At 41.8% G+C, this 14,133-nt stretch overlaps 1 protein-coding gene across 1 annotated transcript; it reads right to left on the bottom strand.

The window, feature by feature from the left end:
* Positions 1 to 2,507: 2,507 nt before the first annotated feature.
* On the bottom strand, positions 2,508 to 13,035 carry HMGXB4 (HMG box domain containing 4; the record flags this gene model as incomplete). The annotated part of the gene is made up of 11 exons (XM_008948315.1): positions 2,508 to 2,686; positions 4,612 to 4,734; positions 5,860 to 6,029; positions 6,284 to 6,389; positions 6,682 to 6,746; positions 7,250 to 7,333; positions 8,761 to 9,678; positions 10,637 to 10,703; positions 11,209 to 11,216; positions 12,207 to 12,356; positions 12,944 to 13,035. Coding segments are annotated over 11 exons (1,828 nt in total), but the record flags the coding sequence as incomplete, so codon positions are not given.
* Positions 13,036 to 14,133: the final 1,098 nt, after the last annotated feature.

Genomic DNA, 14,133 nt, shown 5'->3' with positions numbered 1-14,133 from the left:
CACCGAGCAGCGCTCAGCCGCTAGAAACGGGGACGCGTGCGGAACCGGCGCAAATCGCGATGCGGTGTCCGCCTAACGCGCTCTTCTCCATCCCCCTGCGCCCGTCTCGGCGCCGCGAATCGAATTGAGGTGAGGCAGCAGGGCCCCGGTGGTCCCTGCGGCGCGGCGTGGGACGTCTCTCCTCGGAAAGGCCCCCGAAGGGTTGTCGGAGCCTTTGAGCGACGTGCTGCTGGAAGCAAAGCGAGCGAGTTGAACCGCACGCGTTTTGCTGAGAAGCACAAACTGCTGGTGGTAACAAGCTGCAGAAAACACAGTGCGTGCCAGAAATGAATGACAATACTCCAAGTGTTAAAAAAAAGATATATTGTAAGTACAGTACAAAAAAAAGGTTTTGTATCATTGTAATCTGGACCAAACATTAAGGAAATAACAAAAATACAAAACTGCTAAGTCTTGCCAAAGTTTTCCCACTAGTACCAAATACCACAAGATAGATTATACAAAGTGTACAAAGTTTAACAAAAATACACCGGGGTTGTGTGTTTTTTTCAAGAGTTTTGCACAAAGCTAAAGCTGATCCCCTTTTGTTCCCTGGAGAGCAGATCCACCCCTTCACCACGATGCTCAGCTAAGGGCAGCGACTGTGCCGCGCCCAGCAGCATCAACAGATGCTTTAGCACAAGCCAGGATCTGAAGTGGGATCAGATGCCTCCCTCCTGGCCCCTTCCCAGTCCAGGCTTGCTGGGATTAATCATATGTTGTTGAAACGTGTATGCTGTGATCTGAGGCTTTGGCTGAGAACTTGTATGGCAGTCTCAGAACCTTCTGACTCCCCCACTAACTGAGAAAACCTAGCACTGCACTGAGAAAAGCTCTGCAAGGGACAGACTACCTTGTGCAGGCGCAGCTGGGGGATACGTGGTGAACAGGAACAAGGAGGAAACTCTCCTCCACACCTGAGGATTTAATTTAAATGCTATCTGGGGCTCAGCCACACTGAGGGACAGCTCATTGTCAACTGCCCTGAGAAACAGAAGCTTAATGTCAGACCGAAGTTAAAAGTGCTCTTCTGACATTTTAGAACTTACATGTTGTCAGGCTGGAAAGGCTGGAGTCAAATTCTATTTCAGTTGTCCTACCTACTTGCACAAGTTAGCCTGTTCCTACAAACACTTAAAAATGATCCTGCTGTTTCCCAGTACAATGCCAGTGCTGAGTGCTGCACACGTCGCTGATTCCTGCAGAAGTGGGGTGAGGCAAACAGTTCATATTTTCCACATATTGTTGGTGGAACGAGGGGGTTTTTGCTTTTAAATTATGTATATATATATATACATACACACAGACAGAGAAATATACAGGATAAATTAAAATCTGTTACAGATACTGGTAAAAGTTAAATACACATGATATGAACACCACATACACGTACACACAGACACAAAAGCCAGTAAGAGAATCAAGTGCTCTCCTGAAGCTCCTCTTGCAGAGGAGCAGAAACCCAAGGACTAAGTACGTGGCTGGAAGGAAGGGGAATCAGTCCAAGCAACCCATATGTGCCTTGCTCAGCCATAAATGCTTCAAACTGGTCATTAAGTCACTGCCCCACAGCAGCACCGTGGCTCTTTCAATACTGCTGGTGAAAGGGATGGGGGATGAGCGATCTCAGAAACCAAAGCTGTCTGTTCACAAAACAGGTAAGCTGGGCAGAACCAATCCAAGTTATTTCCATCTGCTTCCATGCTCCTCTCCATCAAAGCAGGCTGAACGTGCCCTGGAAAAATCATCAGGAGGTTCATTCTCTCAAGCTGGTTGGTTTATCATGCTAATGACAATTTGGGTGCAAGTCCACAAGAAAAGATTACATTAGTTGTCATCTTCCACTTCAATTCAAATGCCAGCTACCAAACCAGGCAGCAAACGCTGACAACTTTCAGTTACAACTGACTGTGGAGGGGAGGTTGGAAGAAGGGACCAAGAGGCAAAGACCTTTGTATCTTCTTTGATCAGCTATCCAGCTTTCTCTTCAGTCAGTAGATTTTTAACTGAAAACCAGTTAGAAATAGGGCTGGTGAAGAGTTCAGTTCTATTCTTTGGTCCAAAATACATTATCATCTCTACCTGCCCACAGAATATCAGAATACTTGAGGTTGGAACGGATGTCAGGAAATCATCTGGTCCAACCCCCTGCTTAAAGAAAGTCCAACTAGAGCAGGCTGCTCATTCAGTTTTTGAATATCATCAAGGATGGAGACTCAACAGCCTCGCTGGACCACCTCTGTCAGTGACCCCTCTCATGGTGATTTTTTTTTGCTTTATCTTGAGAAGTCCATTCTCTGGCTGCTTCCCCCATCAAAGGATCTGAATTTAAGGCGAGTATCTCCAAAGCTTTCTGATTCTTCATACAAAACACTTTCTGATTGGAGGAGGTTTCACCCACCAACACAAAAGGGTCTTCTCAGCTTAACTTCATAGCTTTTCATAAAGTAGAAGTCAAATAGTTACAGTCCTATGTATATCCTATGCAGATATAAAACTTTAAAACGCTACACACGGAGCAGCCCTTTGGGAGTGCCGGTGTAGTGCGTATGTGCACCAGTCAGTTCCTCAGAGGTTAAGTACATCCCAGGATCCTTTCCCATCAGAGTCCAGGCATGATGTAGGCGATGTTATCTAGTGTGTTGGACTGGGAAAAGAAATCAAATAATTTTCAGTGTCAGGTAATGACTCAAACCCTTAAAAATTGACACAGATGAGGGTACTAAGCACGTTCACTTTTCTTACAAGTTATCATATGATGAGGCAAGTGAATCTGTCTGGTCATCACCACCACTGCCAGGCTTATTTTCAATCTTTGAAAATCTAAGTTAACTAACCATAAAGGTAGCCTTGGTACTTGTAAGCACCTGGAAACAACAATACTTGAGACTTTCTCCAAGTGACCCACTCCTTACAACCTTCATACTCTATCTCTGAATTTGAAACAAGCCACATTGACCATATCCCATTAACCACAGGAAAGACCAGGGACAAAGGACTTGAGCAAAGCAATCCAAGTTGTAGCATATAAAAAAAAATTACTTGACTCTACACTCACAAGTCGTTTATGAAATTCTGAAAGAGAAACCACCTTAAACACACACACTAATAGGGTGTCAGACAGGAAGAACAAGAGCCCTCCAGTTTCCCTTAGATAACAGAATTCCAAGAGTAAGAGTCCTTCTCATGGGCATCAGAAAACAAGACCCAGCAGTATCTTATCTGTTCTTCAGATGCAGTATTTCAGTAAGCTCAAGCCTGTGGCTGGATGGCTGAAGAAAGCCCTACAAATACCACCCTGCTGTTGCTGAAGACAGAGGAGCTGATCTGCACCAATTACAATTCTAGAATTTAACAATGCCACCTACTGACTGAAATGATAAATTCCCTTCTACGTGCAACACGACCACTGACAATTTTATCCACATCTTAAACCACCACTGTCGTTACCTGATGGTAAAAGTCAGAATAACCTTTATTATCAAGTCTGCATACCAGTTTTCAGAAGAGAAGGCTAAGTGCCTTAGACCACCTAAAGCTCCACTGTTCCTTGTAACAATCAGCTGATCCAGTTTCCAATACAAGCACCATTAGTCATCTGTTGTCATTCCTCTGAATGCACTTGGCAAGCAAAAAGGGAAAAGAGGCTAGGATGTTTCCCAAGGCTTAGGATGGGAACACCCTTCTGAGTCAGCTTCCCAGCAGTTTGAGGGAGCTCACAGCCTAAGATGGCAACTTTGTTGTTAACAGTCCATTCTCCAAACCAATCAATGTTTGGGCCACCCTATTATAACATGTCAATTCATATCCCATTTTTGTTGTTCTCTCTGCCAGATCTGGTTTTAATCTCTTAACTTTTGCAGACTATATGTTTTTCATTTCTGCACCTCTCCTTCACTGCTTTATTCATGTCTCTTGTTGAGGGATAACTCCTGATTCCTCCTATGCTGCTGCTATCTTGTTGATCTATGTCCACATCATGTTATGTAGATGCCACAAGCTGTTGCTAAATCAGGGCTCAATATTAAATGTAGTTTAAAGTTGAAAAGAACCTGTAGTTATGCAGTTCCTTTAAACAGAGAATATTTACCTTTTCCTGGAGAAGGTTACAGCCACATGCGAAAGGCCCTACTCAATCACATCAGGAATCCTGAGATCACAAGTTATTTTTAATGCTACTAAATTAAAAACAGATTGTGTGATACAGAGCAGCTAGAAGGGGGTCTTTATTTTATAGATGAGAACTTTCAAAAATACTGGTATGTGTGCAGGCACTTTTATCTGATTCAGATGTATTGATTCAGTCACTAAAAAGGGACCCAGACACACTGCAACCAATGGTGTAAATATTAGATCAGTTGCCACTGGGAGAAAAAAAGTTGCACAATATCATACAACAGAAACACCTGAGACAATTTCAAGAAATATTCCTCTGTAAAAGTGTATGACCAAGACAATTTTCTTAAGGCACTGGAATTACAATCACATCGTAAGATCGATTCATCAAAAAACTCTATCTGGATTCTACTGAAAGTAACAGTGCTAGAGTGGAAATAACCACAGACAACTCACCAGGATGTGCCTAGGGCAGCCATTCAACTCAGGGAGCTGCGTGGTCAGACAGGTTAATGGGCCCAAAGCACAGATGATTGAATCCAGAAGTACTGACAAACTTCCTGAAACAGCCACCATTCCCTGGAAGGAAAGGAAAAAAAATGGGTAGGGATGAGTGGTGGAAATTATGGCTCTTTCACAACTGTTAATTCTCATGCAGATACAGTATCTGCACTCTTGAGCTCCTCTAGTCCACTTTCTTTACTTACACAGTAATAATAACTATGCCATGAGCTTCTCAGAGACTGGTGGCCCCAAAAATTAAAAGATTCAGTAGGCAACATACTGGTGTAGGAAAAAGTAGGGAACAACAGAAAAGGTCAGAAAGTTGTCAGCTGCATAAAACACTTAATTACACAATTTTTTGTAATGTAATTTCTTTGCCATTTCATACCATCTACTTGTTAACTACATGAGTCCTAAGGACAATAGCTGTTTTATTACTAAAGTCTAAAGAAATCCTAAGTATGTAACAAATGCTTTAGTCATTGATATACTTTCAGGAAATGGAATTTGTGTGTCTTTCTGTGAAAGGGGAGATTTTACTCTGGTTGTTCCTCTGAAGAATGACCTCTGTCAGTCATACCATAAACAAAATGCAAGAACATTTTTGTTACTGCTGATAAAACACGCAAGCATAGTAGGATGATCATGGTAGCCATAAAATTCAATGAGGAATCACTATCACCCAACAGCAAGAAACTATTAAAATATGACATCTTCTACATTACCAGGTAAGTTGAAACAACAGTAGCTTCTACCCAAAGCACTGTTATGTGGCCAGAAAAAAGACAGAACATGCAAAAAACCATCTTGCTAAAGGCTTATGGTTTTCTAAGAAGGCTTGAGACAGTGAAAGAAACCAGACCAGAGACTGGCAAAGATAGTGAGGCACCACCAGATCCAAGGTGAACATATCATATGAAAAGACTGAAGAATTTGCTGAACTAAGTTTCCTCCAAGGACCTAGAGCTGCAAAGGACCCATCTTTCTTTGATGCCTACTGTTTACTGAGAAACAAGGGGTTTTACTTCACTGAAAACAAACAGCAAGGCATCAAAAGAAACACAACATACCATCTCTAATTTCTCTTCCTAACAGAAAAGCATTGGTTAAACTTTTAAGTAAAATAAAATAACAACCCACCCTCCACTCCTGCATGTAGATGACATGGCATCACTGTGACATTGCTGGTTACAGACTCACCTCAGTTTCCTGCAGCCTGTGTCCAATGAGGCTCAGAGATTCACCCAGCAACTGTAGGTGTGCAGCTACATCAATAGGATCTGTCTCAGGGACTTTGGCTGGTGAGGAAGGCACCACCACGGTGCTGGTGGGCGACTTCTTCTGAGGGGAAGTCACTCCTGTTGGAGAAGCTAGAAAAACAGAAGTGAAAATTCCACATTCCCTTCTTTAATTCTTTTACGTACAAGCCTATTTACTTAGTAAAGTTAAAGTCTCAAAGGCATGAGATGCTTAAATAGTTCTGTGGACCTGGTCCTGTAGTCTTTTGAGCTAAAATTTCCCTTCTACGTTTGCAAAGCCTCCACCTCTGCTGAATTGACTCCACAGGCAACACTGTCTTCCCTGTCAAGAAAGAAGACCAGAGGAAACAAAATGCAACAATTACCTTTTATTTTTGGTGCACCATCTGAAGATGATGCCTTTCTCTTCACAGTGGTGGCCTCTGCTTTATTCTGCTTGTGTTGGAGATACTGAGCTTTCTGTTTCCAGATCTGCAGTGATCATGGTATGAAAAGAGAGATAGGTAACATTAGGTAATTCTGTTACCTGATGCCAGGACCTGGAGGCAGAGTGATGTTATGTAGCTAACTGGTGAAGCAATACCATGAGGACAAAATGGATGCTTTCATGATTGCATGGGCAAGGTTTCCACACTTCCCAACTTTACATACACTGGGAACACAGGTATCATTCTTAAAGGTATGTTGGCAGTACTGCTAGCATGTTCTGACCTAAGCACCTAGCTTACAGAAATCATCTTACAAAAACATCTCACACACTCACCAGTTTATCCTTCTCAGGTAACTGATTCCACACTTCTGCCAGTTTTTTACTTAGCTCTCCAAAATCTGGCAGAAGGAAAGATAAAAATGTTTAAAACAAATGAAATCATAAAATCGTGGAGAGAACATAAGAAGTTTACTGGCCAATGAACACACATTTAAGAAACAACCCGTTCCACAGCTGGAACTCTCCATAGTGTCCTGAAAATGACTCCCAGTGTGCATTCCCTTACTTTATTCCCATTAAAATGAAAAAAAAAAAAAAAAAAGCTTTACCTAGAATATAAAGTCACAACATGAACTTATATGAGAGTGACACACTGAAGGTAACTCTTTATGTAAAGAAAGAGCAAGCTAGCAATTTCTTTATCCAGATTCACAGCTTGGTTAAAATGTGATGAAATCAAATAATGAAAAGCACTCCTGCCCCCTTTGCCACCTATTACTCAAAGAAAATCCAGATTCTTGCATTCTGTCAAAATTAAGAGGTTGGCATGAAACAGAGACAGTATGTTCTGATAATTAATCCAACTGGTGTATTAATGAGGAGGGCTGGATTATTCTCTCACCTATTCCAGGGTGCTCAGACACAATAGTTGTACGATATTCCTTGCAGAACACTTGATAGGCAGACATGTTTTTCTTCTTTGGCTAGTCAGAAGAAAAGGAAACAAAGACTTTTAATTATGAGACCTGCTCAAATTTAATAATAATTTGGCATTTACTGAAGAAAGATGTGGTGCTTAGATCAGGAAGCTAAAAAAGCAGTGTTTTACATGTTCTGATTGAATTGAGTATTTATGGAAGCACAGGAACCAGACAGAAGCAGTCCTAGCACTAGGCTTATCTTGCAACAACTCTATCAATATATTTCATTTTTAAGTTACAACAATCTGCTATTCCAAATCCAGGATCAAGGTACTACTCTGTTAGAATAGATCTCAATTTTAAAACTCAAAATAATAATAAAAATGTGTCTGTCATATTATTCACAGTACCTACTACAAATCAGTCAAAACAATTCAGTCCTCATCATAATGTTTTGCTCCAGTCCACACATCCTTACAAAACACTTTAAATTGGCATGAAAATAGACAGTGTAAGTAAAGGTGCAGACAGCAGAGGCAAAAGCAGTTGCTGAGCTATGACCAGAGAAAACTTATCAAACAGAACAGAATAATGGATGAACACATCTGGACTATGTCTGCCCATTTCCTGACTCAAAGGAATTCTTGTCTGTCTGAACATACACACATGAACTGCCTTCCTCCATTAATATACTTAAACAGCTACAGCTACATCACCTGTAAACTCATTCATGTGCTAGCTGCCATTTCTCCTACTCATATTTTGCACACTAACCATGTAAAACTGAATTTATGAGTACAGGACAAAATTGGGAATGTGGCATTTTGTAAGAATTAGAATTTCATTTGGATGCAGGAGTAAATGGGTAACTATCTTCACTTTTCAGGTTAGAGCTCAATTCCTTTTTACAGGAACTGTGATGATGGACTAGATCACTAGTCCAGAAGTCTGCCTGGCAATAGCTAGAACCAGTTACCTTAGAAAATGATGCAGGTGTGTTTGGTACATAACCTGGACCAAGCAAAATTAGTGTATAAGCTTTTCAAAGAACCTCTATTGTCCAAAGACTGCCTGTGCAACAAAACCCACAATACATATGTTCCTTTTGGCACAAACAGGAATTACAGTGGCTGATGTATTTTTCCAGACGTGTTTCAGTGAAACCATTGATCCTGGTATTAGTTATCCTTCGGTTTGAATTTAACATGCCTTTGTAATGGAGCGCCTAATTCACCATCACCCACCACCCAATTTCTATTTTCCCTCTGTTTTTTCCTTACTTTTTCTCTTTCTCTTTCCTTTTCTCGTTCCTTTTCCTTTTCTCTTTCCTTTTCTCTTTCTTTCTCCTTTTCTCTTTCTCTTTCTTTTTCCTTTTCCTTTTCTCTTTCTCTTTCCTTTTCCCTTTCTCTTTCCTTTTCTTTTTCTCTTTCTCTTTCCTTTTCTTTTTCTTTTTCTCTTTCCTTTTCTTTATCTTTTTCTCTTTCCTTTTCCTTTTCCCATTTCTCGGTTTTGTCCTTCTCCTTGTCTTCCCTTTTCCTCCTCTTCTCACCTTGACTATCTGAGTGAAAAACAGCAGGAGGTGGAGGAATAACATAGGGAGTATTGGAAGGAGGTGGTGACACCGTTACTTCTGCTACTGCCACAGAAGTGTGCCCAGAACTCTTCTTAGACTTAGAGTGCTTCTTCTCTCTGTGTTTCTCCTTGTCTTTTTTTTTCTTACTTTTTTTTGACTTCTTCTTCTTCTTGATTTCCCGGTAGGAGTCATCTATCACCAGCTCTCCAGCCTCCAGCTCCCCACCAGAAGAGGAACCAGATTCTGCTGGTGCCTCACACTCGCTCCCATGGCCCTCTGAATAAAGGGAGGTGTCAGCACCACAACTCTCAGAAGGTGGATGTGAGTCGGGGGGTGGTTTGTGCTTCTTCCGGGATGACTTCAGGAAGCTCTGCAGTTCATGACCCATCAGGAATGAGCCTTGCTCATCTCGAGCTGATTTCTTTGAAGATTTCTTTGCAGCTGCTGGTGCTGAAGAGTATGAGAAAGAATCATCATCTGCTGCACTGCTTTTGTCTTTGGGTGAAAGGATGAGCTTCATCTTCAAGCCATCAGGTTCACGAAGAGTGAGCGTCTCTGTGTTCACGTAGAGAGGTTTCATTTTCTTAGATTTGTGGAAGCTGCTGTCGTCCACTGAGTGCTCCCCACTACTCCCACTCAGTTTCTTCTTGTGGTGCTCCTTTTTGTTTTCTGAATGGCCAGAGGAAGAATAAGATGATTTCTCAGAGGTCTTCTTTGAAGTGGTAGTCTTTGAGCTTTGAGTGGTAGTCTTGAGCAAATCCATGGTTGTGTCGGCTGAGGATGGGCTAGAAATGGGTTTTTTCTTCTTCTTTGATGGTAGATCCAAAGATGAAGCACCTGAAAAAGATCATCACAAACGTACATCAAGATGATTCCTTTAAAGACAGCACTGCACTAGCCCAAAGAAGTGAAGTGGGAATCCTGCAGGCATGATTACAGCAGACAGATTTGCATACATGCTTGAACAGAAGACCTCTGAAGCTTGCAGCCACCTCAGCAGAGCCTTACTGATACAATTCAGGAGCTGTAACACCCAAGCAGATCAAATAATCTAAGGCAGGAAGATAGAGTAGAGGAGTTCTTGAAGTTTTGTCAAATTCTGTATCCCATTGTGAAACAATGTATTTTGATGAAAGAGTATCTTGCAGAGCCTGAAACTGCACCTCAAGTGCAAGGTTTTCATGTTGCCTTTAGCCAGGGTGAAGATACAAACTGAAGATACAGGCTTTTTCATTGGGAGAACAGATTTTGACAACATTTCAGCTTGGCTTTCTCTTTTCATTGGGCCAAAAATAAATCTTAGACCTCTTAAGCTTTCAGGAACAGAACTGTCATTCTCTGGCCAGCTTATTAATTATGAGGAAAATGTTTCTGTATTACAACTGAACCCAAAAGCATTTATTTATCATCCTGATGGATTCTATTTTTATAAAATCAAAGAAAGTACTACCTGCAAGTAAAATTACAGTTTATAATGCAATATGGAAAAAAGAAATGCAAATGCCAAAAGGGAAGGCCTGGGTTAGAAAAATACAGCTTGTCAATAAAGAGGGGGTGGAAGATCCCTACCCAAACAACAGCAACTTGCTAAGCTAGACTTGGAAAATATAATTCCCTAATCTTCTGCTGCCTGGTACTGATCAGCCTCGAGTTTCTACTACTTGTCCTAAGACAGGTTGATGTATTCTTCCCCCAGCAAGTACTGATCATGAAGCTTGATGACACTGGTTTACCAGCATCCCTTCCTCAAGGTCGTGATCTGTTAGACCCTTCCCTTGCTTGATTACTATCTCACCTCTGTAGCAGAACTCATCAGAGGAGTGCTTTCTCTTCTTTTTGTGAGGTTCTGTTCCTGGAAAAACCTCACTGTCCTAGAGTAAGAAGAAAAAAGTTGCTGACAAACGAGAGAAATGAGATTCACATGGACTACTGACATAGATAATAATCTGGAGGAGTTATCAAGAGTTGCTTGTAATCCTGTAACATCACAGAACCCTAGTTATGAACCAGGATCATTATTATAGGTGCTAAAACAAGTAAAGGAAACATACTCTGTCCCCAGGAGCCCACAGTGTGTTTAAAGCAACAGACAAAAAGCATGATGCAGATAGGTGGGAGAATACAAAAGATGGTATTAGTCAGGATAGGTTTCAGCACATCAGCCACCTAAATGGCATCAAATTTTCTGTGGGCATTGCAGCAAAGACAGCTATAAGGAAATTGAAAGACAGATCTCTGCAGGGAGCTCCCCACAAGTGAGAGGAGCAATACACAAAAAACCTTGAAAAAGCACACTTGAAAGTATTAAGAAACAGGCAATGAAAGCCAGAACTTAGAAATCAGCTGATGAGTTGATAAAAGACAGACATCTGCCTCTTAATAAAGCTAAGAAATAACTAAGCATGCACAGGCTACCAAGCCCTGAAGGCAAATGAAGGTGAGCAGTTCATGTCTAATGTGCTGAAAAATATAAAAGAAGTGAAAGGAGATGATTAAAATTATAAGAAAAAAATTGTCCTTAACATGTCACATCACCCAACTGTTACTTGTCTCTTGACCAATTTATGATCTGACAATTGAAGTCCTCTACAGAATTCCATCTGCATGGTAGAAAGTTTTAAAGTAGAACTTCTTTTCCAGAAAAAAAAATTTTAAAAAAAATCATGAGATAGTCACCTTTGAGCTAACAGTAGAAATTTTAGCTCAAAGAGGCAAGTTTTGAGGAAATTTAAGTTGTCACTACAGGATTTCAGAGGTAAGGCCCTAAAGAGGTGAATAGGGCAAGTTCATACCTCTCAAGAGCTATGGCTTCAGGCTGTCTGCAGAATCAGGAAGACAACAGTGCATCAGTTAACATTATATTCATCCTTTGCCAGCTATTTATACAACCACAAATTATAATTATTTGGTGTGTGTAAAAAGTTATTCATGCTATCTTATGGCTTGCAAAGTTCTTCATCTTCACAGAAGGGGCTGTCAAACCCTGGAACAGGCTGCCCAGGGAAGTGGTGGAGTCACCAGCCATGGAGGTATTTACAAGCCATACAACGTGGTGCTGAGGAACATGGTTTAGTGGTGACCTGGCAGTGCTGGGTTAACGGTTGGACTTGATAATCTTAAAGGTCTTTTCCAGCCAAAATGATTATATGGCTCTAGAGCAGCACCCTACTGCCTCATTTTCTGAGGCCAGAAAAATCAGAATCAGTTGTAATTGGGATTGACCCCCTCCTTTTCCCCAGGAAAAGTTACTGAACAACACAGGACATGGTTCACTGCTCTTGCTGTCTTCTACATGCGCATCTATACACGACAACAAGAAATCCATCCACCCCATTCCATCTCTAGCTTTGCACGTATCCCTGCACCTTCAGCCTTTTGCCTGAGGGCTCTCCTGACCTGAGCTGCTCCCTCGTCCTCCTCTTGAAGCAGGTCCTTGTAGGAGCGCCTTTTATCCCGCTGTGTCCTGCCCGGTGCCAGCCCCGCGTCATCCACGCCTCGGTCGCTCTCTACGAACTCTGAGTCGTGGGAGATGGGAAAAGGAAGACATGAAATGCCCCATTAAGGAATGATAAACACGTGGACCATGCACAAATTAAGGTAAGAGCAGCCGTTGGCACAGAGTGGTGCACAAAACCCAAAAACTAGAAGGTAACAACTTATACTCTGAGCACAGGGACGGGCTCAGTGCTCCAACGCTGTAACAGTCACTCAAGAGTTCATTTCAAACCCTTCTGTATTTCTTCCTAAAGACAACTGCACCTAGAAACGTTACCATGACTAAACATATCCTCACCCCTGGTCTCCCCTTCCATTGATTTGGCAGGGAGCAGAAAGGCTGCAGTGGCAGAGCTTCCAATCAAGGTGTGTGCACAACAGCACCCATTTCTCTCAACTTCACATCCCAGTACTTTACACCTGGAAGTCAAGGGCTTGGGATCCTCCAGCAGCTTGGCCGGGTTAAATTTAAGGGCTCCACAGCTTGCTAGCTTCCTTTCCCACTCTGACTGCATGGCTTGGCCAGGGCTGCAGAGAGTACCCTTTCTTTTGTTTTTTTTTGTTTTTTTTTCCATCAACTTCCTCTGAGATGATGGAGCAGTCATACCTTCTTTCTTCTTGGAGTCATCATAAGCTATGGTGGTCCTGCAGGAGCCCGAGAATGTGTTGCCACATCTGGGCTCCTTCCCCTGTTCCCATCTACAGCAAAAGGTCTGAGAAACAGAGAATGAAAACAACTCTCCTATAAAGAAGAATCACAATGTAAAATAGGGAAACTTCCTCTGAGCCAAGTGAAGATTCTCTGGCAGACAATGGGAAAGCAAAGGAGTCTACCTTCTTGTCAGTTCATGCTCACTCTTCAGGCTTGACAATGTGGAGTGTTTTTTTTTAAATTGCAAGGGAGGTTGTTCTTCTATTAATTTAAAGATATAAAAGACCACCTCTTCCTTGTAAAATCTCCAAATCACTAAAGTAATTTATTTGCAAAAATAAAAAGAGGGTGAGAAGATAGCTGAGTTTCATTTTCATGACACACAAAACTGCACTCAAACTTGTGTCAAAGCCATTTTTTGCCAGGAGCCACTGGAGAAAAGAGTGGGATGTTTAAAGGGAGATTTCAAACCCTTGAATCTCAGGTGAAGCAAAGGAAGACAAGGAAAGAGAAATCACTGTACTACAAAAGAATTATTTCAAATCTTTTTAACCAAAGGACCACACATCTGGTGGTGAAAGCGCACACCTTCTGATGTCTTCCAGCACTACCACTGCAGCCATTCTGAGTGCCAGCCTGGGAGAGGGAACAGAAGCAGCACCCCAGCCCCTGTCAGCCCCCAGGTTCCAGCCCTCAACCAAGTCATTCTGTTCCACAGCTGCTGGCAAACAGCAGGGCAGTGCCCTTATGGTACAGCTGCACTCTGGCTCTCTCAGAGTAAACAGCTTTTGTTCTTTAGTTAGTGACCAGCTTAACATGAAAAGATCAACTTCCTGTTCCTAAGCAATTAACCAACTGCACCTAATTGATTTTGTGTGTTATTTTGTATGTCCACAGGAGTGTAAGCATTCAACCACAAACCCCATGCAGCCTTCTAGCTGTCACAGTAACATCACCACACTGAAGTTACATTTTAATACCTTGAGAGCAGGGAACTTGTGCTGGTACATCCCTGCACATCCCTCCATTTTAGAGCTGGCTGAGGCAGAGAATGTACAATGTATTCATCCTATAGTGGTTACTTAAGTGAAACAACAAAGACACAACTAAATCCACAACAAAATGTCTTAAGTCAGTATTATGAA

Source organism: Merops nubicus, unplaced genomic scaffold, assembly GCF_000691845.1.
Source record: "Merops nubicus isolate BGI_N331 unplaced genomic scaffold, ASM69184v1 scaffold49940, whole genome shotgun sequence".
NCBI lineage: Eukaryota > Metazoa > Chordata > Aves > Coraciiformes > Meropidae > Merops > Merops nubicus.
The sequence above is the reverse complement of the archived record's forward strand: the minus strand, read 5'-3'. Positions and strand labels throughout refer to the sequence as shown.